Source organism: Lepidochelys olivacea (genome assembly GCF_965140295.1).
Source record: "Lepidochelys olivacea isolate rLepOli2 genome assembly, chromosome: 8".
NCBI classification, from domain to species: domain Eukaryota; kingdom Metazoa; phylum Chordata; order Testudines; family Cheloniidae; genus Lepidochelys; species Lepidochelys olivacea.
Genome location: NC_140418.1, coordinates 105,308,199 through 105,329,352, shown reverse-complemented (window position 1 = coordinate 105,329,352; position 21,154 = coordinate 105,308,199). Strand labels below are relative to the sequence as shown.

At 49.1% G+C, this 21,154-nt stretch overlaps 1 protein-coding gene across 1 annotated transcript in view; it reads right to left on the bottom strand.

Moving 5' to 3' along the window:
* The window catches only part of ZSWIM5 (zinc finger SWIM-type containing 5), a 157,525-nt gene that overhangs the window by 22,388 nt on the left and 113,983 nt on the right, over window positions 1-21,154 (bottom strand). Inside the window, exons 3-6 of the mRNA XM_084637496.1 lie at window positions 12,303-12,451; window positions 10,988-11,138; window positions 3,399-3,578; window positions 154-330 (exon numbers count right to left, since the gene is read on the bottom strand). Coding sequence (XP_084493622.1) covers window positions 154-330; window positions 3,399-3,578; window positions 10,988-11,138; window positions 12,303-12,451 — 657 coding nt within the window. The remainder of the gene's footprint in view (window positions 1-153; window positions 331-3,398; window positions 3,579-10,987; window positions 11,139-12,302; window positions 12,452-21,154) is intronic.

Below are 21,154 nucleotides of genomic sequence, written 5' to 3'. Positions count from 1 at the left end.
GCAACTCAAGCTGCACATCCTCTTCCACACCCGTCCCCAGCCCTCAGAGCAGGGCCCTTGGGGTCCCCATGCTCGGGGCGATTGCAAAAGGCATTACACTCAGGCCCCCAGCGACACACAGAGAGCGCAGACGGTCGAAGGGGGATGGGTTACCTAGCCACAGTGGTTGTCCTTGCGAATTGAAGAGGAGGCTCTCACCCTCCCGCTGGTACGAAGGGGACACGTAGAAGTCGCTGCTGATTATCCGCTGCAAGTGGCTGTCCTGCCAGTGCAGGTCGCAGCCCTCGATGGCGCGGGTGAACACTGTCCGTCTCGGCCTTGCCAGGGAGTCTGCAAAGAAAACAGCACTCAGCGTCCCCCGCTCAGCGGCCGGTTCAACTCCCTGGCCTTCAGAACACTCCACTCCACCCTCCACTCGGCTCTGTGCACAAACAGAGCCCCCATCAGATGGCTCTAATCTCCTCTTGGCAAGAGCTCGTCCGCTCTTCGGCCACAGGCTCCGCGGAGCTGCCGGAAATGGGGGCAGACCAGCTTCCTGAACCACATGCCACACCGCTCGAGGAGATGTCAGCGGCGTGTCAGGCCAGAAGGGGCCAGGGCCCATTCGGAAGGTTTGTGGCAGTCCTTGGGTTCTGCCCCAGTCTGCAGCCCCCTTCATCTTTAATACAGATGGAAGCTACATGGCCTAGCACGTCAACCGCTCCGTTTAGCCAAGCTGAAGACTGCTTGGATCAAACCAGCACATCCTATTGTAGAACCGAACCCACTACAAAGCCTCCACCTGAAGTCACAAGCTCTGGGCCGTACCACGGTCGGCAGTGGAACGCAATGGTCTGATCATGAGTCTGGAACCAAAAATGTCTGAGTCTGAATCCCAGTCCTGACACTAAGAACGTAAGAACGGCCCTACTGGGTCAGACCAAAGGTCCATCTAGCCCAGTCTCCTGTCTTCCGACAGTGACCGGTGCCAGATGCCCCAGGGGGAATGAACAGAGCAGGGAATCAGCAAGGGATCCGTCTATTTCAGTGATCACCATGACCTGTAACAGAGATCTGTTTCACCACAAGACAGAAGTGACGCTGGGGACCAATCCAAGCACTGGTAGCAAGCTATTCCCTGATGAAAGAGGGATTGGGGCAGGCCTGGCTGTTCCAGGCTTCAATTTCTGTCATGCTACATCCCTTCCTGGCTAGGGCTGCTGGGGGTCAGAGGAGGAATGCTGGGAAGTACCGGAGGAGCACTGTGCAGCTCTGCTCCAACGCTGGGCAGCTTATGGCAGGCTAGATAAACAGACCGAACTTGCTTCCATCAGGAAACAAAGGCAACTAGCAGCTCAGATTGACTTCTGAAGTGGAATGGACAGAGCTGGAAAACAAACATATGCTCATCCCCAGAGAGCCAGAGCAAGTCTAGGCCGCAGAACTGGTTTCGGAGGAATATTTCAGGAATCAGTTTAGGTTACAAACACATTATCTTACAGGAATCAAAACACTAAAACCTCATGGCAACCATTGGGGTTCTTGGAATTTACATCTTCCAAGTGTTTTACACGCATGAACCTCCTAACCCTGCTGGGAGGTGGGTCAATGCTTTGTGATCTACAGGAGGTCAGGCAAAATGATCCCAACGGTCCCCTCTGGCCTTGGAATCTATCAGCCCTATTTTAATGTTGGGGAAACCGCAGACCACATTTTGGAAGGTATTTGGGTGCCTAAAGATGCAGACAGATACTTCGCTGCTTTTGACACTCCACTGGGTACCCATCTGCAGCTTTTGATACCTTTCCAAATCTGGCCCAGCGAGCTCGCGGGACTCACCCAGGTCACCCAGTGAGACAGCAGCAGAGGTGGGAACCACATGCAGGAGTCCTGACTCCCAGGTCTGTGCGCAGATCAGGAGGCCAGGTTGCTCCCCAGCGTAATGCCAAGTGTCGCTAAGCCTGTTTTAAATTAAGATGGTCCTTGACAAAGTGCATTTAAGACACAAAGGTCTAGCAAGTTGAGAGCACATCTGGTTCTGAGCTTAGCTGGAACGGGCTAGTGGGGTGTCAGCTGGGGGACTTCATGATTAGTGGGGAAGGCTTAAAAACTAATTACACCCAGAAGAGGGAAGCTTACTTCGCAACATCGCTGCTTCCCTCCCCCTTTCCATATTGGCTGCATCAAATACACAGAGACCAATTACAGAGCAGCAGATGCAGACATCGCCAGAACCGCATGTTTCAATTAAGGTCTATTTTGAGCAAAGAAAAAAAAGGTGATTACAATTACAGGGATCGAGCGCTTTGCCAGGGTCTGAGAAAATCTTTTAGTGCTAATGAACATTCCCACAAATAAGCTGCTTGATTCGTGCTCTGCACTTGCGCTGCAATCAGTAGCCCAGGTTAATAACTTAGCTACTGAAAGGCACAAGCAAAAATCTAAATATAAGAGCATTAAGTCAGATTAAACAACTGGTTTAAAAAATGGTGACTGACAAGGTCTCTACGACATCAGCTAATTCCTCCCACTTGTGGAAATATTACATCAAGGGTTTCAGAGCTCAACTTCACTTACATTCACACAGAAGTGGATTCCTGTCTCACTTTTTCAACTGCTCCCTTGAATCTAAATTCACAGAGCGCTGGCGGCATTAAAGGGACACTGTCAAGGAGTTTAGGTCAAATCTTTAGGTTCTTTCACAACCAGGTAGAACAGAACAGAACTTTTTCATGAACATTTAAAATTAATGCCAGTGAAGACAATATTTTCTATTGAAAATTTCTACAGCAGCTTCCTACTTGAACATGGGAACGGGCTGTGAAACTGACCAGCCTCGTTTCAGGGTCTGAGCACAGAGCAGGAAGCAAAATGAGCCTCTTCCAAGTTGAAGTCAAGGTTTATGTTGCAGCCTGCATCCAACTTAGTGTGTATCTTGGGCAGCATCCAGACCAGACATCGGGCTCCTGTGCCCTCTGCCTGCAGCTGGTAGAACTCTCTCCTCTAGGACATTTGTTCTGGGAGGAGACTTTCAAATGCATTTGCCACTGGCCTAACTCCACTCCTAACGAAATCAATGGTAAAATGCCCATTGACTTCAATGGAAGTGGAGTTGAGGCTAATGATGAGTTCTCAAAAATCCCAGCACCCATACTTTAAAGCATGTACCCATTCTAGCGCAGCTATCATGCTGCACTCAGCCTGTATGGCTATTTTCTGTACAGTGCATTGATACAGGCAAAAAACAATTCAACGCAGGACAAGGAATTTTCTGTAGTGAGATTTTTATCTTGCCTGTACCTCTGTTACCTTTACATCCAGCTGATGCCAACTGCAGGTGAACCAAGGGGGAAACATCTGGTGAGATCCTGCTGGAGACGGCTCAGTGAAGCCCTCCCAGCTGGGCAGTCCTGACTCACCTTGGCTGTGATTTGAGCTCTGCGTCAGCGCGTTGGTGATGTTGGGAAGCTCGTTGCCGTAACTGCCGTCCTCCAACGGGCACACGTCCATGTCGCCCCACTTCCGGAGCTGCCGGAGCCAGCACGATTTCTCTTCCAGCTTGCAGTGCGGATTTAACACGACGCACACCCACAGGGCCCCTATGGGGAAGAGAAAACGACACACAAACCCACATGCGCATGGAAAAATGATTCAGCGTGATCTGGCTTCAGCTAGCTGGCTTAGCTAACACCTCCATCCTCCTACCAGCAATGAAAGCTGGGAACAGCATCAACAGCCCATTGCAGGGAAATCTACAGAGCCCAGAAGGCAGATTTAGAAGCTTTAAAAAAAAAAAAAATTCCAGTAAAACTCCTCCATAATGAAGCTAAATTATAACCTCAAGAGGTGGGGGAGCCTGTCTGTCTGTTCAACAGGACTTCTGTCTGCCAGGACAAATCTACTGTTTGAACTACACATCAAAGCAAGCTCAAAACCACCCTGTAAGCTGGTGAGTCTGCCTCTCCACAGAGCAACTGGATTCTGATCCTGCACACATTCCCACTGGTTTAAAGCTAGAGCAGGATTTCATCTGCCACTGTTCTTCGGGCCATTTGCATTCAACTATTCTAAAAGGAGATTTGATTTATTTTTGTTTTAATCCCCCAAAGTCCCCAGGCCTCAGCAGAGACACTTGGAGTTTGTGTCCTGGAGGCAAAGTTCTCCAGGGTTGTGACACTTGGAAAGCTCACAGGCTGGACAGGAGCCCACTTGCCCCGGCAAAAGAAAAAATGAGGGTGGTGATGGTAGCGATACAGGCCAGTGGTGCTCTTCCCTGAGTTGCTATCGAACCGACGCCCCAGCACAGCGCTAAGACGCTGCAGATACTGTCTTTTAGATGAGATGCAAAACCAAAGCTGTGAGCATTTGTGACTGTTAAGATCAAATGACATGTTTCATTAGACCAGGGCTGTTAGCCCTGGCTCCCAGGAGAGCCAAATGTTGCTCTCTGTACACGCTTGCACCCCCACTGACTGGAATGGTATTGCAGGGGTATAAAAGAGGGCAAAACCCTGCTGTCAACCCGACCTGGGGTAATTACATTCCTACACACGTCTCCCTTGCAGAGTCAACCGGATACAATATTTTCTGTCCCTTCCCGTCCTACCCTATGGCGCAGCATTGTTGTTCACTGCAGAACAGCTGCTACATTCTACCCCAGAGGAGACCGCATCTCACAGATGCTTCTACTGATGTGCCAGGCCAAGGAGGCCAAAGTGTTGCCTGCATCCCTTTCCACACGTGGTCTGTATGGCAATTCTGGGTGAAAAATGTTCTTATTAATGCAACGAGTTAGCACTGATCTCAGAGAAATCCAGGAGGCCTGGAGCTACCCCAGCCTTGGGCTTTCCCAGCTGTCTCAGACACTCCAGTGTGTGGAATGCATGCAAGTCAAGTTAGTCACATGGTTCCCGGCTGCAGCCTCACCACTTCCCCTCAGGTCATGTCTTCATCTCATTTTAAGCACTGGATGTCAACAGGGGACAGAGGCTCTCTGGAGCATCTTCTCCTGGGTCCTATCTGACTTCGGTGTCGGTATCACATTGCTAGCTCAGTGCTCCGCACCAATGGCAACCTGCCAGCCAGCAGTCAGCATCCGAGAGCTGTGCAGCTCGCAGATCATAGGCCCTCTGCTGCATGCTGGACCAGATCCCCGTTATTCAGCCTGCAATCCTCCCCCAAGGATTAATTAGCAACTCAAAGCCCAGCTGTCCAATAGGCTCAAGGTGACGGCGCTTGGGCAAGACATGAACTGGAGTGAAGAGAAATGAATGCAGATGTTGACACTTTGCCCTCTTGGCCAAAATCATTTTAACATCTGTGGCCCTGATTGAGGGGGCTGTGTCCTGCCTGGCCCCAGGGGAAGGACTCAGAGAGAGGTCGCTCCATTCTCTTAACCAGCAGGACGCTCCTACAGACAGTGCCCGGTTCTGACCGTATGGTAACATAAGGCAGCTCTATCACTCTGGTTTGGCTAGGTGGCTGGCTGCGGGAGAACCAATCTGCACTCCTCCTGCTACCATGCACAAAGGCAAATGTTTCACAAACCACCTCCTGGTTTGCTGAGTGCTTAGGCCATCGGAGGCAGCTGGGCTCTCTGGACACCCACTGACCAGGGCTCCAGGACAGGCTCGCTCAGCCTCTGCAGCACATGTGCAGAAACCACCTCAACGGGCACCAGACTCAATCGAGTCCGCGGCCCAGCGAGCCACTGGTGTGTCAGCTGAGATGGCGACTGCCGACGCTGATCAGTGCCACCGGGGGGTGGGGGGGCGCAGTGCCGGTGCTGGTTATGGGACACTGGCCTGCCAGGACTGGTGGCCTGTGAGAACTGAGTTCAAGAACAGCTCCTCCTTCAGGGGGAGGGATAGCTCCGTGGTTTGAGCATTGGCCTGCTAACCCCAGGGTTGTGAGTTCAATCCTTGATCTGGGCCAAAAATTGGGGATAGCTCCTGCTCTGAGCAGGGGGTTGGACTAGACGACCTCCTGAGGCTCCTTCCAACCCTGATATTCTATGATTTGACACCATGGCTCTGGATGGAGGTTGCACTCAACGGCTGCCCAAAGAGGAAGGAGCCATGTCTCTAAGCTACGCATCTCATGAAGAACAAATGGGAACTAATTCTCGGGCTGAAAACATTGGTAACTCAGCGGGCCTGCAAATGGCGCTGGGCAGCCCCTGCAAACGCTGAAATCAAATAGGAGCTGTGACTGATCTGCAACTTTACAAACCAGACCCCCAGGCTTTGAATCGAGTCTTTAGGTCAATTAGGTCTCTGGTTCAAGCTGCTCGACTCGTTGCCAGGGGATGCTGTGAAGGCCAAAAGTATCACTGGGCTCAAAAAAGAATGAGATACGTTCATGGAGGACAGGTCCATCAATGGCTATTAGCCAAGGTGGTCAGGGCCCCACCCCCATGCTCTGGGTGTCCCTAAACCTCCGACTGCCAGAGGCTGGGACTGGATGGATCACTGGAAATCGCCCTGTTCTGTTCATTCCTTGGTGCTGGCCACTGTCAGAGACAGGCTGCTGGGCTAGATGAGTGTGATGCAAAGAGCTCCCCAACGCCCCAGGTTGGTCTGACCCAGTGTGGACATGATTAAGTTCTTATGAGTCTGCCTGAGTTTGGAGACTAGTTACATCAGTGGAAAAATCCTTTCCATCAATGTAGGAAGTGTCTACACTGCAGTGTGACACCCCCTGGGTCTTGGCTCAAACTAATCCACGAGTCTGAGGTGTTGGGAGTCCTCGCTGCTTTGCAGGGTAGTTTGTGGGACCGTTGGGAGATATTTTAACTCTGATCCCTCACTCCAGAACCTCCACTCGCCTAGAGTTCTCCGTTTGCAGTGGTGTGAGGACCCTGCAGGTTGTGCTAAGCGAATGTGTCACTTGATAGACTGGGATGAATCCGACAGGAAGTTATCTGGGAAATGGAAAAAGGTTTTACCTCCCCTTCGGTCAATTGACATCAGCCGACAAGACCATTCCCGGAGTTTGGGTTTAGCGGGCTGGGTTTTAGTCTACATATCCCCTTCTCCCACAGAGATGCTGATTTGCATTTAGTTACATTGTCCACTCGACTGCTACATAACCCTCCATTTGAACGATAAGGAAATGTGCCTAGCATGGTTACACTGAGCCCCTAGACCATGATTTCAGCTGGGTGATGGGAGGAAGGAGGCTATTAGAGCTTCCTCCAGCCCTAAATCTCTCTGGTCACCTCCCTGAAAAGGACACACGGACGGACGTTCTAGAGCTTAGTTTGCAAAGAATCAAAGAACTTCTCCAATTTCCTACAACACCCCCTCCCCTCCCAGACCCGGGGAAATGCCCTATTGTAAACAAACGGGGTGGGGTGGGGGGTGGATGAATAAACCCATCTCCAGGCAGATTAAGGTCAGGCTACAGTTCAGCTGTTTGCTATTTCTCATGATGGGGATTTAATCTCAAATACTAATGTATTGTTGCAAACCCTCCAGAGCGACACAGCTCTCAGACTAACCCCAGATCGGGTCTTTCCTCTGGCTCGGAGCCCACCACTTTAAATCAGGCTCAGTTTGCAAGCTAGATATAAGTAAAAATTATGCCTTTGAGGGGTATTTAAACTACGAAATCCAGCCAAGCCCTTCACTTTTCACCCAGTATAAATCCACAATCTAGTTTAAGGCTGGTCTTTTTCCAGTCGTAAACAAGGTTTGTACAAATAATTATTCGTTATTAAGTGTGTCCAAAAACATTATTTTTAAAGGGCCTGCTTTCTCTTTCATACCACAAAGCCAGGTGATGAGTAGTCCAGTTTATTTAATCAGACAGGTACAGGGCTGCCCCCTTATTACGTCTTATGGCTTTATGTTGCAGGTGTGTCATTCTCTACCACAGGGAGAATTGCACTGGTGCTAACACTGGTGTAAGCACAAGTATAGACAGGACCCAAGTGTTTTCACCACTGTCTCACATACAGCAAACCCTAATCTTAATCTCACTACACTCTGGGTCTCAATCATATCTTGCAGCAGTGGGTTCCACAGATTAACTGCATTGCATAAAAACAAATACACATTTCCTTTTATCAGCTTACAATTTGTTATCTTTCAGATTTCCCTGTATATCCCCTGGCTCTTGTATTAGGAGAATGAGTAAAGAGCAGTGCCCGATTTACAAACCATCCACTATTTGGTACATCTCCATCATGTCTCCTCTCATTCCTCCCTTCGCTAAGCCAGACAGAAGTCTCTCCACATCGCTAATAATTTTCATCACCAATCTCTGAACACCCACTATTTCCACTGTCTTCTTTTGAAAGGTGACTCTGTCTGAAGACAGTATTCCAGGGGAGGCTATACCATGGATTTATAGAATACCATTATAATATTTGCTGTATTCAGTTTGATTCCAAAGTTTCTTTTTCCTGTCCGGTTGTATGCCTTTTTGACCACTGAGCACCCACTGAGCCATCCCCAAAGATGCCTGGATTTTTCCAGGTGAGAATCCAGCAATGTGTAGGAGTCATTCAAACGTTTCTTTCCAATGTGCATTCCCTTGCATTTGCTGGCATTGTATTTCAGCTATTATCGCACCGATCTAGCCTTGGTGGGTCTCTCTGATGTTCCTCAGCTGCTTCTCTCGTTTTGGCTAGCCTCAGTCATTGTGTCATCTGCAAACGTGCTCACCTCCTTCCCAGAGCACTAATAAATACCACACTGCCAGGCCCCCCCGACCATGCTGGGGCACCCCGCTACTACTAGCCCTCTGCCATGCTGAAAATGGACCGTTTAGTTCAACTCTATTTTCTGACTCTTCACTAGTCTACAAAGCTGCAGTCCGGTGGCTTGGACACTCAACTAGGACTCAGGAGACCAATTCCTGGCCAAGTGACCTGGCTGGGTGACTCTGGGCAAGACCCTTCCCCTCCCTGTGCGTATGTCTACATTGCAAAGAAAAACCAGCAGCACCGAGTCTCGATTGACCTGGGCTGGGGCTGTGGAACTAAAAATAGCAGCGTAGATGTTCCTGCTTGGGCTGGAGCCCAGACTCCGAGACTTTCCCTCCTCGCCAGGGTTCAGAGCCCAGGCGGGGATGTCTACCTTGCTAATTTTAGCCCAGCAGCCCCAGCCCCTCGAGCCATGTCAATTGTCCTGGGCTCTGAGACCCGGTGCCCCGGTTTTTCTGTGCAGTGCAGACGTACCCTCTGCCACCCCTACCTCTCCCACCCTGAGGGGTGTCTTGCCTAGTTAGCTTGACAGCTCTTGAGGGCGGGAACTTTGTGCTTGGGCAGCACCTTCCACAATAGGACCCTGATCTCAGTTGCTGCTTCACCACTAATCATCCGAGGAATCCCCAGAGAACTTCACACTTCACCTTGTAACTAGTTAAGTTTCCTCACGAAGCTCCATGCTGGCCTACGTTAAAGACCCTTTGAAAAGCCTAATAGCTGCCGGCAGATTCTCTTTTACCCCCTCTTTTGCTGACATGGTCAGAATTCTCAATCAGAGCAGCAGGGTTTTCCTTCCCGGAAATCGGGCTGTTTGTCCCCAGTACATCACATTCGGCTGGGTGTCTTCTTCCACTTCAATCACTGCTTCAGGCCAGTTGATCTGCCAGGATCACGGCAGCACCTCTTTGAAAAGACAGGTGCCACCTTTGTTACCCTTGGTGTTGCTTGTCAAGGTTATCCAAGGTGCCTGGGATGAATCACAACCGCCTGCTTCACCTCCAGCAGAATGTCGCCTCTGTGACTGACCAGCCCTGGGAGGACTGATCACGGGGGACAAATACTTTATCAGATAGGAAAGTAACTTGTACAGGCTCTAGAGTGCAACTTAGGTTTTTCCTTCACTTGTAACCAATTCCTTCCACTTGCTTTTATTTGGATCTGGAACTCAAGCTTTGTTAAACAAACTGCGATTTGGTTTTCGTGTGGACCCGTCTAAGTGCCTGGTGCTAAGGAGAGGGAAGCTGGTAAATGGGAGTGCTCTGCTTCCACGGATCTGCAGCTGTCCAAAAGACAAGGGACTGGGCACTCGAGTGTAACAAAGTCAGGGGTGTAAACAGCTCGCTTGCTGTGGGAAAGGGCGGGGGCTTGCAACACCCCCCGGAGCGGAGCACCTGTGTAGCCCGCAGCTTGGGGACAATCCCTCCCACCCCCGTGAACACAGACGAGGCTCCCTCCTGCTGTGAGCAGCTGGCAGCGAGTCACCCTGGTTAACCCCACGTCACTCCCTCCCGCACCCACTGGTGATCTGTCCCCACTGCCTGTCATGGGTAAAAGTTTTGCTCCCCTGGACAAAGCTGAGGAAGCCTCCTCTCTCCTTGCAGATTAGAGTTAGTGAGTAACACTATTTCCAGCCCATGGCAACAAATGGAGTGGACCCCCCCAAAGCTCCTTTGACCTCAGCCACCGCGTGAACCTTTGAATGGGTTTCTCTGCCAAAGGCTAAGCAAAGAGATCCAACAGGCAGATGGCTAGAGGGAGAGGGACATGACACCCCCTGCCAAAGCTGCCAGCCCCAAATCAAAGTCTACTCAGAGATTTCTAGCCAGCCAGCCAAACTTCCTTCCCTACTCCCACTGCTAAGCCACAAGCCAAGTTGTTCCCACAGCAGCCTCTAGGACTTGCAGCTCACTGACTTCCCTCGGCGGACATTTAGCTAAGTTGCTGTCAACACAGTGACCTGCAGCCTAGCAGTCCATCTGTGCGCACACCGCTTCCATCTCCCGGGTAGAGAAGGGGTGGGCTGGTTGGTTATTTCTGAAGCTGAGAAGCTAAATCAGAAGGAAAAAGAAATTAATATCAATCTGCTCGATTGCTACGAAACTGACCCTTCCCCCTACTGCCTATGCACCTGTCTAGACTTCTGCAGCTGTGGGAGCCAGCTGTGCAGAGTCAAAGTGCTGGGTACTTATGGTCTTTCAGGCTGCTCTGCTAAGATGAGCTCTTTCCTGCCCTTCCCAGCACAAGTGATCTGACAAACTGGCAGCCCTGCTCTTCCTTGCAAGATGGGAAACTTACCCAGCTCATCCCAGAGCTGCCTGCATTTGTCCGTCATGCCCGTTCCCTGCTGCCTCCAGAGGGAGAGCCGGGGATCTGCCATGAACTGCTCTGTTATTAACGTCAGCATCCTGGCTCCATTGGAATCTCTCATGCGCAGCATCTCACGGACCTGAAGCGGGGAGGGAGGAAGAGGTCAGGAGAAATCCTAAAGTTAGAGATGGGAGGGGGAAGCTGGAGAGGAAAAGGTTTTTAAAAACACATCCAGGCTCTTCGTAGACACGCTCCATCTCAACCGGATCACATTAGCCAGCAGCATAGCAGGATGCTTAGCTACCTCTAGGCCAGTGGCTCTCATCCTTTCCAGACCACGTCCCCCTTTCAGAAGCCTGATGTCTTGTGAACCTGAAGTTTCGTCTCGCTTAAAAATGACTTGCTTACAAAATCCAACATAAAAATACAGAAGTGTCACAATACACTGTTCCTGAAAAACTGCTGACTTCCTCATTTTTACAATATAATTATACTATAAATCAATTGGAATAGAAATATTGTACTTACATTTCAGTGTATAGTCTATGGAGCAGTATAAACAAATCAGTGTCTGTATGAAATTGTAGTTTGTACTGACTTCGCTAGTGCTTTTTATTAGGCCTGTTGTAAAACTAGGCAGTATCTAGATGAGTTGATCTGTGCACCCCCAGGAGTCCGCGTACCCCTGATTGAGACCCACTGCTCTAGGCAACTCGGGGTCGCCCATCCAGGCTACTAGAGGGACAGTAACTTACCAAGATTCTTTCGAAGGGCTCGGACAAGCCCAGCCCTCAGAACCGTCTGAGCTGGCACGTCCATCCCAGGCTACAGAACTGCTGTTTTATTAGGATCTGACTCATTAAAGAGCTTGAGGCGACACTTAATGATGGGAGCTGAGCTAACAGGGCAACCTGCCTTTGCAAGCACACACAACCATCCACAAGCGTTCACTTGTGTTGCTCCTGGATGCACAGCTTGGCAGCCCTCCCACATCCCGCGCTGGCAGGGGCCTGGGAGCAAGGAGGAAGCCACCTCATTGAGCCGGGCAGCCTAGTGCGGAGATCATGGCGTGGAACGGACAGTACAGGGTGACGCTGGACGGCAACATGCTGTGTCAATAGAGGGTCAATCTGTAGAAGGGAGCTGTGCCTTTGAAAGTCCAACCCCCCGCGCAACGATTCCCAGCTGAGTGCAGGGTGAGGCACAGCGGGAAGCCGGCTGCCTGCAGGGTGGAGGTGGAGAAGCCTCACGTGGGGACAAGCATCAGAGAATTTCACAAGGAACAGAGTAACCCACAGCTCACCTTGGCGAACATGGAGTTGAGCTGCTTCCCAGAGCCGTAGTACCCTCCCTGAGACAGGAACAGCTTCACTTGTTCTCGCACTTGCTCCTCGTCCAAATGCCAGCAGTTCTCATCGTTGATGCTGGCCCCAGCGGTGGGGTCCGGTGCACCTGTGGAAAGGGAGGCGATCACGTTTACAGCTGCAGACGCTAGACCTGGGCGATCTCCCCTCACACGCTTCCCCCGTGGAAGAGGTGCAACGACTTACAGGAGACGCTGCCTGCCGGCGTGAGGCCTAAAACGTGGCGTTCGTTAACAAAGAGAGAGAAGCGAGCATCAAGCCCCCTACAGGCCTACCACCACCAAGAGCTTTTCATGATTCGTTTTGTAGTTGTCAGCGAATGCTTGTGATAGCCTTTTCTGTCACCAACCTAGGCCAGGGGATGCAAATAGATCACCGACTAGGAGTGGAAGTGAACTCCCCAGTGCATCAAGTTTATGTTGTTCAAAGTGAGTGAAAGGTGAGAAGAGACCCCATGGGAGAAGTCAAAGGATTTGGGAATGTTCAGGGTTAGCCATCTTAGGGTTTAATTCACACTTCAACGCCCTCATTTTGCAATTATATTCAAGTGAGTCCTGGGCCAGGAGGCGTTCTGTGTGGATCCACTGGCAGGATCAGGGCCCAAGATAACAAACCAAACTGGTGGTGGAGAGGGATAAAATGAACGCAACTTGCCCCCCATGCTCCTCTGCCAAGCAAGGTTAAAGACAAGATAAGGAGTGAGTCTGGTTTCTTTTAAATACAAAGAGAATGCGGACAATGTCACTACAGCAGACAACTGAGGTTTTCCTCTGGCTCTTCCTAGTGTTTGTAGATTTCTGTTTGCCCCGATTGTTGCAAACCTTCCTCAGACAAGCAGTCCTCACTCTCACGCGTGGCCCCAATGACTTTAGCAGATCTGCTTGTGTGAGCGAGGTTTGTGGGGGTCGAGCCATATTTTCTTACAGCTGAATCAGGTTATTTCAAAGGGAAAAATAGTAGCATCTTAGAGAAAGAAAGAGAAGGATCTGGTTTTCCCTTCACACCTCTCTCATTCTCCTTTTTGTATTTCAAATTCTTCTATCTGTTTTGCTACATTCATACCCACAATCAATTAATGTCCCTTAAGGACATAAGACTGGCCTTACTGGGTCAAACCAAAGGTCCATCCAGCCCAGTATCCTGTCTGCCGACAGTGGCCAATGCCAGGTGCCCCAGAGGGAGTGAACCTAACAGATAATGATCAAGCGATCTCTCTCCTGCCATCCATCTCCACCCTCTGACAAACAGAGGCTAGGGACACCATTCCTTACCCATCCTGGCTAATAGCCATTAATGGACTTAAACTCCATGAATTTATCCAGTTGTCTTTTAAACCCTGTTATAGTCCTAGCCTTCACAACCTCCTCAGGCAAGAAGTTCCACAGGTTGACTATGCACTGTGTGAAGAAGAACTTCCTTTGATTTGTTTTAAACCTGCTACCCATTAATTTCATTTAGTGGCCCCTAATTCTTATATTATGGGAACGAGTAAATAACTATCTTGAGCAGTTTAGTATCGTCTGCAAACTTTGCCACCTCACTGTTCACCCCTTTCTCCAGATCATTTATGAATAAGTTGAATAGGACTGGTCTTAGGACTGACCCTGGAGGAACACCACTAGTTACCCTCTCCATTCTGAAAATTTACCATTTATTCCTACCCTTTGTACCCTGTCTTTTAACCAGTTCTCAATCCATGAAAGGATCTTCCCTCTTATCCCATGACAACTTAATTTACATAAGAGCCTTTGGTGAGGGACCTTGTCAACGAAGGCTTTCTGGAAATCTAAGTACACTATGTCCACTGGATCCCCCTTGTCTAAAGGTTTGTTGACCCCCTTAAAAAAACCCTAATTGATTAGTAAGACTCAATCTCCCTTTACAGAAACCATGTTGACTTTTGCCCAACAATTTATGTTCTTCTATGTGTCTGACAATTTTATTCTTTACTATTGTTTCAACTAGTTTGCCCGGTAGTGACGTAGGCTCACACTAACTAGGCTACAGGCAGTGAGCTGGTGTCGAACAGCAGCTGGCAGCCTAGCCGATATGCCTAGCACAGTCTGCATGGAAGATACCCGAATACGGCAGCTTCCAAGACATTCCTTGCAAAGTCAAAAGGAGCCAAGCTTAGAGATGAAAAACCCAGTTGACAGGATTTTTTTTTTCTCACAAGCCACTAGATAAAACGCAGTTTGTGTCTGTCGAGCACAAAGCAATATTTATTCCGAAGCACTCAGCTGTGCAGCCCTCCTGTTAAATTAAAAAACATTTTGCATCTCGGTGCCGCTGTCGATTTGCACTAACCAAAAATATAGAGTATTTTAAAACCTTTCATATTCTTCAAAGGCAGCTTTGTGAGCAGCCGAACAATGCCGCTACTTTGTAAAAATTATCAGCATCTCTGCATCTGGATGCTTGACATTAGATAACAAAACACTCCGACTCCCTGGGCAAGACTGTTTTGGTTCCGTAGAGCAAAAGGGCTCAATAGAAATTCCTCAGCGAAAAATGGTGACAATAAAAAATCAGTGTGCCTGGAGCATGCTCCGCTGAACTTTACCCTACTGCTCTCGTGCTTATCATCACTCTGGAGTGAGCAAGGAGGTCAGCGTTGGAACAGCAGGACACCGCACCGGCAGCAGAGGGAAAGCAATGGCTAAAATGTTTCCAATTAAAGCTGTATGACATATTCTCCGCTCTGCAGGAATGGGGCCAGGAAAGCACATCTCTACTGTCCCGACAGGCTGGCCGTAGCTAGGCCACAGAGAGTTTCCTGCAGTTCTCCACCTCTAGGAACTAGACTGGCATCCCATGCAGTCAGCTTCCTGGCCGTGCAATGGGCCCAATCCTGAGAGACGCTGAGAGCACTCCACTCCCAGAGGGGCCCTCTTTGAAAACGATGAGATACAGTCCATGTTGCTACGTCAACGGATCGAAAACAACCCCTCTAAAGTCCAATTCTAATACTTCTGGTGGAGCCCGATAACTGCGTCTGAGGAGATGGCAACAAAACTAAGCCACTCTGCCACCTGTCGGATGAGATACCGAACACATTTGACCCAATAAGATGTAATTACTTGTCTTTTATACACCCTTTTAAAAACCTCCTTTAATTCTTGCTAGCAATCAATGTGTGCGGGACTTTCCAGCCAAGCCCTAGGAATACACTGTACCTTACCAAAGGAAGACACTGATTGCTATTTCCTAAGCAGCATAATTTATAATCAATGGGACAAAATCATTGGGGCAGAATTTAAAACAGCAGGAAGGAAATGAACAGACACTGGTTAAGTCCAAAGGCATCCATGTGGTGCTCCTGATGTTAAACTGGAGACAAAAGGCTGATCCTGATTCCACCGACACCAATGGCCCAACCCTACAACTTTGGTTGAAGGAACAGGCCCAAGGGACTGAGACCCTTTTGGCTGGAGTTTAAAAATCTTTTGTCTGTGTTCCTGGCTAGCTCCTCTTCCACACTAATGAAACAGAGAGAGAGAGAGATTAGTGTGATTACCCAGAGCCCCAGGGACCTCTGACCAATCTGACTATCTTAGGCACTTTTCTGGACTCCATCACCACAGTACCTGAGCACCTCCCGCCTACAATGTATTAATCCAAACACCACCCCTGGACAGAGGTGGAAAATTGCCGCTATCCCATTTCACAGACACACAGAGAGACCAAGTGACTTGCTCAAGGTCATCCAAGAAGTCTGAGGCAGAGCACGGACCTGAACCTGGGTCTCCCATGTCTAACCACTGGACCGTACCTTCCTCTCATGACCTGGTTTGTAATGTTCTGAGCACTCATTGCTCTTAACGGGTATGTCTACATGGGGATAAAAAATCCGCAGCTAGCCTCGGTCAGTTGGCTTGGGCTCACGAGGCTCAGGATCGGGGGCTGAAAAATTGCTGTTTAGATGTTTGGGCTTAGGCTGGAGCCCAGGCTCTAAGACCCTGCAAGGGTGGATGGTCCCACCTTGAGCCTGAATGTTTACATTTAGCCCCACGAGCCCAAGTCAGCTGACCCGGGCCAGCCACAGGGCTTTTATCCCAATGTAGACATACCCGATGTCTCCTAACACAAGAACAAGGGGGCGATCAAGGAAACGGAAAGGTGACAGACTTAAAATTGATAAAGGCAAATATTTTTTCATATGATGTACAATTAAACTGTGGAATTCATTGCCAGAGGAAGTCAATGAGGCCAAGTATTTAGCAAGATCAAAGACAGATTGGATGTCCATATTATATCCAGAGTTGCAATAGATAATGCTAACCAAAAAAAGTGTTGAAGGATATAAAAACTCATACTTCAGGACCTAAAACAAGGGATTAGGAAGAGACCTACTTAGGGAGCAGAGTACCCACATCAGCCTACTGTGGCATTCCTATACTGTTCTCTGAAGCATTTGGCACTGGCCACTGTTGGAGACAGTATCCCGGACTTTGGGTCCGATCTAGTCTGACAATTCCCATGTTCCTAGGGAAACAGTGTGGACTAAAGGAACAGACATTAGATTGGGACTCAGGAGACCTGGGTTCCATGCCGGGCTCTGCCACTGGCTTGCTGGCTGACCTTGGGCAAGTCACTTCACTTCCATGCCTCAATTTCCCCCTCCTGCAAAATGGGGGTGATACTGATCTCCTTTGCAAATTTAAATAATAATAATACATAGTTCTGATATGGCTCTTTACATCAAAGGGCTGTATAGATGTGCGAGGTATGGTGATGAGTGGTAAGTGACATCGCTGGGAGCTGTGGACACTCAGCGCCTCTGAAAAAGTTTAAACCCAAGAGTAAAGAACAAGAGGATTGTTTAAAAATATGCAAAACTGGAATGATCCGGGGGTCACGAATAGCACGACCATGATTTCCATCCGGCGATCGGTTATAATGGTCACTGCTACAAGTAAACAAAAACCTGATGGCAAGAAAGAAGCAGGTGAGTGTATTTTGTATGTAACGTTGTCCCCCTTCACCATAACGAGTCACCCAGTTTTCACATCCAATTTTTAGATTTCGGTTGAATAGTAACATACTTCCTGCACTTCAAAACAAATATCTAGTTATTACTTGTGAATTTATTTTGCATTAATATAAAAGATTCATAGAGGATGTTTGTAATATCAGACTCCTACACAGATGACCGGGAAGAGCAGATAACGTCTTACCAATTACACTGGGGAAATAGACAAACATTTAAGAGTAAATAACGGGATTTGTGAGATGTTTAAATATTAATGATAGAAACACTCAATTGTATATTGCCAATTTTAACACTGCGGTAACCTAGCCAGTAGAATGTGGTGACATAAGTAAAACTGAAGGGTGGTTTTGTGTCCGGCCTCCAAGTTAGCAGGGAACAGCATGGAAAGTAGGTCTCGAGTCTGCTTAAAATGCTGCTTAGATACTATAGCAAAATTCCTGTTCTAAAAACCCTGTTTTCAGATACGCTTGACAGATTTCCTACAAGATCAAGATTTAAGGAACCACCACCACACATGGAAAGGGTGCAAACCCATCACACAGATTTCGGAAGTACAGTTGCACATGAAATTGGTCCACTTAGTGCCAGCCGAACAGTCCCATCCATTCCTCCAGTCTCAACGCTTAAGAATTTCCCTCCACGTACAGAGGTCTCTTTATGGGAAACAAAGCTAAACTATAGAATCAAACCTTTCGAACTGGTTAAAGAGATGATGAAATAAATGGCTAAGAAATCAGTTGCCAAATATAAAGAAAACCCAATTCCGCCTCGGAACATAAGTGGCCAAATTTCCACGGTGTTTGGCTGTGGAGCACAGCTGGAACCTAGCTCTGTTCACATGATTACAGGGAAGAGAGTCATTCACATGGCAGGTGGACGGGAGAAAAGCAGAGCGCCAGTGAATATTCCAACATTTCCTGGCTCATCTCCAATGGCCACAGGGCCCTCGTCTCGATACCCCAAGTGCTTGAGCATGGCCAAGTTCTCCAATGGGTGCTTCCTAATGTGATTCTTAAGGCGTTCCTCTGAGGTTGTGCCTGCCACCCGCAATGCTCTCTGACTGGCTGCAGGTGGCAGGAAGTCCTTCACCCAAAGAGGGTCAGAGGTGTGAAAGAAAGGCCAATAACCCCTGCCTAGTTCCACAGCAATGTGCCTGCCCAGGAAGCATGTTCACTAACCAAATGCAGAAGTTAACCAAATGCAGAAGCTGTCACAAAAAGAAACGTGAGAAAGGGGTTGCTTGGGCCAGGAGAGGAACGGGCAGGGGAGGAATAAAGGGCATAAAGCAGAAAACATGGTATCATGGAGGTTCAGAGAGTAGATCTAGGTATGGATCAGAGATCATGCTGTCCTGGGGCTCACTGTCGTCGCTTCTGGAACATCTGATGATCCACTGGGTTTCCAGGCTGGTTTCCTCTCCCAACTCCCTGCTTTCAAATGTATTTGTCTAGGGATTTAAACATTCCTCATCGTTGTAGTATCTCAAAGCCACATGCTGCGGCCCCTGTTGCTCCAGCTGCCTGGTCAGAGTGTTTTAGAATCATAGAATCATAGAATCTCAGGGTTGGAAGGGACCCCAGAAGGTCATCTAGTCCAACCCCCTGCTCAAAGCAGGACCAATTCCCAGTTAAATCATCCCAGCCAGGGCTTTGTCAAGCCTGACCTTAAAAACCTCTAAGGAAGGAGATTCTACCACCTCCCTAGGTAACGCATTCCAGTGTTTCACCACCCTCTTAGTGAAAAAGTTTTTCCTAATATCCAATCTAAACCTCCCCCACTGCAACTTGAGACCATTACTCCTCGTTCTGTCATCTGCTACCATTGAGAACAGTCTAGAGCCATCCTCTTTGGAACCCCCTTTCAGGTAGTTGAAAGCAGCTATCAAATCCCCCCTCATTCTTCTCTTCTGCAGGCTAAACAATCCCAGCTCCCTCAGCCTCTCCTCATAACTCATGTGTTCCAGTCCCCTAATCATTTTTGTTGCCCTTCGCTGGACTCTCTCCAATTTAGCCACATCCTTCTTGAAGTGTGGGGCCCAAAACTGGACACAGTACTCCAGATGAGGCCTCACCAATGTCGAAATGTTTTGCAGAATGCAAAGGACTGCAGCAGACCTCAGCCCTTCCCCTCCTTCCTTCTCTTTGCAAAAGTCACAAGCTTGCAACTAAACAGTTATGGCACATCATAAGGAGACGGAGCTGCTGTTTGAATGAGATTGGCATCTGGCTGTGCCTGTGTGGGAGAGATGCCCTGGGCCACATCGGAACTTGGGATGGGAGAGATTTAATAGGCAAGTAATAAAAAAAAGGGGATGGAGGGGGAAGAGGCAAATAAAAAAAACTGGGTAAAAAGAGAAGGAAAAGATTTTTTTTTTAAAAAAAAGCTGGAAATGGAGCAAAAACAAACAAAGGCTAGGAAGGCAGCACCTTCTCCAGCCATGAGGAGCCAAACAGAACCACAAGGCTGCTGCTGGTAGATCTGCACTGAGACATAGTCTGAGTCTCGGCTTCTACCTCGGGTGCTCAGGACTTCTGCTTCGGGGCTTCCCAGCCAGCCTCCCACGGACTGACTGGAAGCTTTGTGGGAGGTCAAAAGTGTCTTGAGGCCCTTGCCCTAGGACCTGACAGCTCAGGAAGAAATCCTGAAGCAGATCTCAAAGCCAGCCGCAAAGCCCCTGAGGAATGTCTTAGGATTGCACATGGGGCCTTACGGAAAGCCGCTGGGCTGTTTCTCTGACGTTTGGAGAGAAAACAGAAGCGAACGAAAGCCACCCAGACAAAAACTCCAGGGGAAGAACAGGCACCAGGAAAGCAAATGACCTATAACTAGAGATAAAAATAGCAGAGAAGTGGAGACATGAAGGGTCGTGTCTTTTGATGGGTCTCTCAAACCTCCTCTCTCTCTTTTTAAACTAAAGGAGATCATATGAGGTTTGCTAAGGAAGTCTGAGGATTTAGACAAGTGACCCAGCATACAAATCGAATACGGTAACTGAAACTGAATCAGGTCATAGCAGTAGTCTGGGAAGCTCCCCTCCTACCAGAAATAGCAAAATAATTGATGGTGCAGCTGCTCTAGCTGTGTTAGCTGGAACCATGTTTAAACAGGATGGGTAACTGCCCCCAAACCCACACAGCTCATGCACGCAGTTACGTGCCACCATGCACATCATCTCCAGCACCCTGCGTCCGACTCCACTCCCATGGCTCCCAGTTCTGAGCAATATGGCTCCACCTCACATCAGGCGAGAGGTCGCCACTGGCAAGCTACTGGAGAACATACGCGCCCATCCAAGCCTGCGGCTGCACAGTGACCTTTTTAAACCACCAGCTGCACGTTTGCCGTCACGTCGCCCATTATGGTCTCGTCCGCCATGCCAGGATGTTAGGGCGGAAAATGCTCTGGCGAGAGGAATGGATCTGTTATCCCCAGTCAGTCCCTCGCCGCTGGCCTCAAAATCTGCCCACCTGGTTTTGACCTGCCCCATTGCCCACGGCCCCTGTTGAACAGGTTCTGGACCAGGCAAGGTCTCTGTGCAGCCAACTAGTGTCTCTGGGGCCTTCGTGACAGCCCTTGGTGCAGCTGCGGCTTGACACAGACGATGACACGCATTGTGGATGAATGCCTGCGGACTAGGCTCAGGGTGGGCTACAAGAACTGCATCCCACCACTGCAGATGCCATCGCTTAGCTACATGACTAGGAACACGCTACATCCATTAACTGAAGGAAGAGGGAGGGTTTCACCACCCCACAGGCTAACCCAGAGCCGAACTGACAGACCCCTCGAGAGACAGAT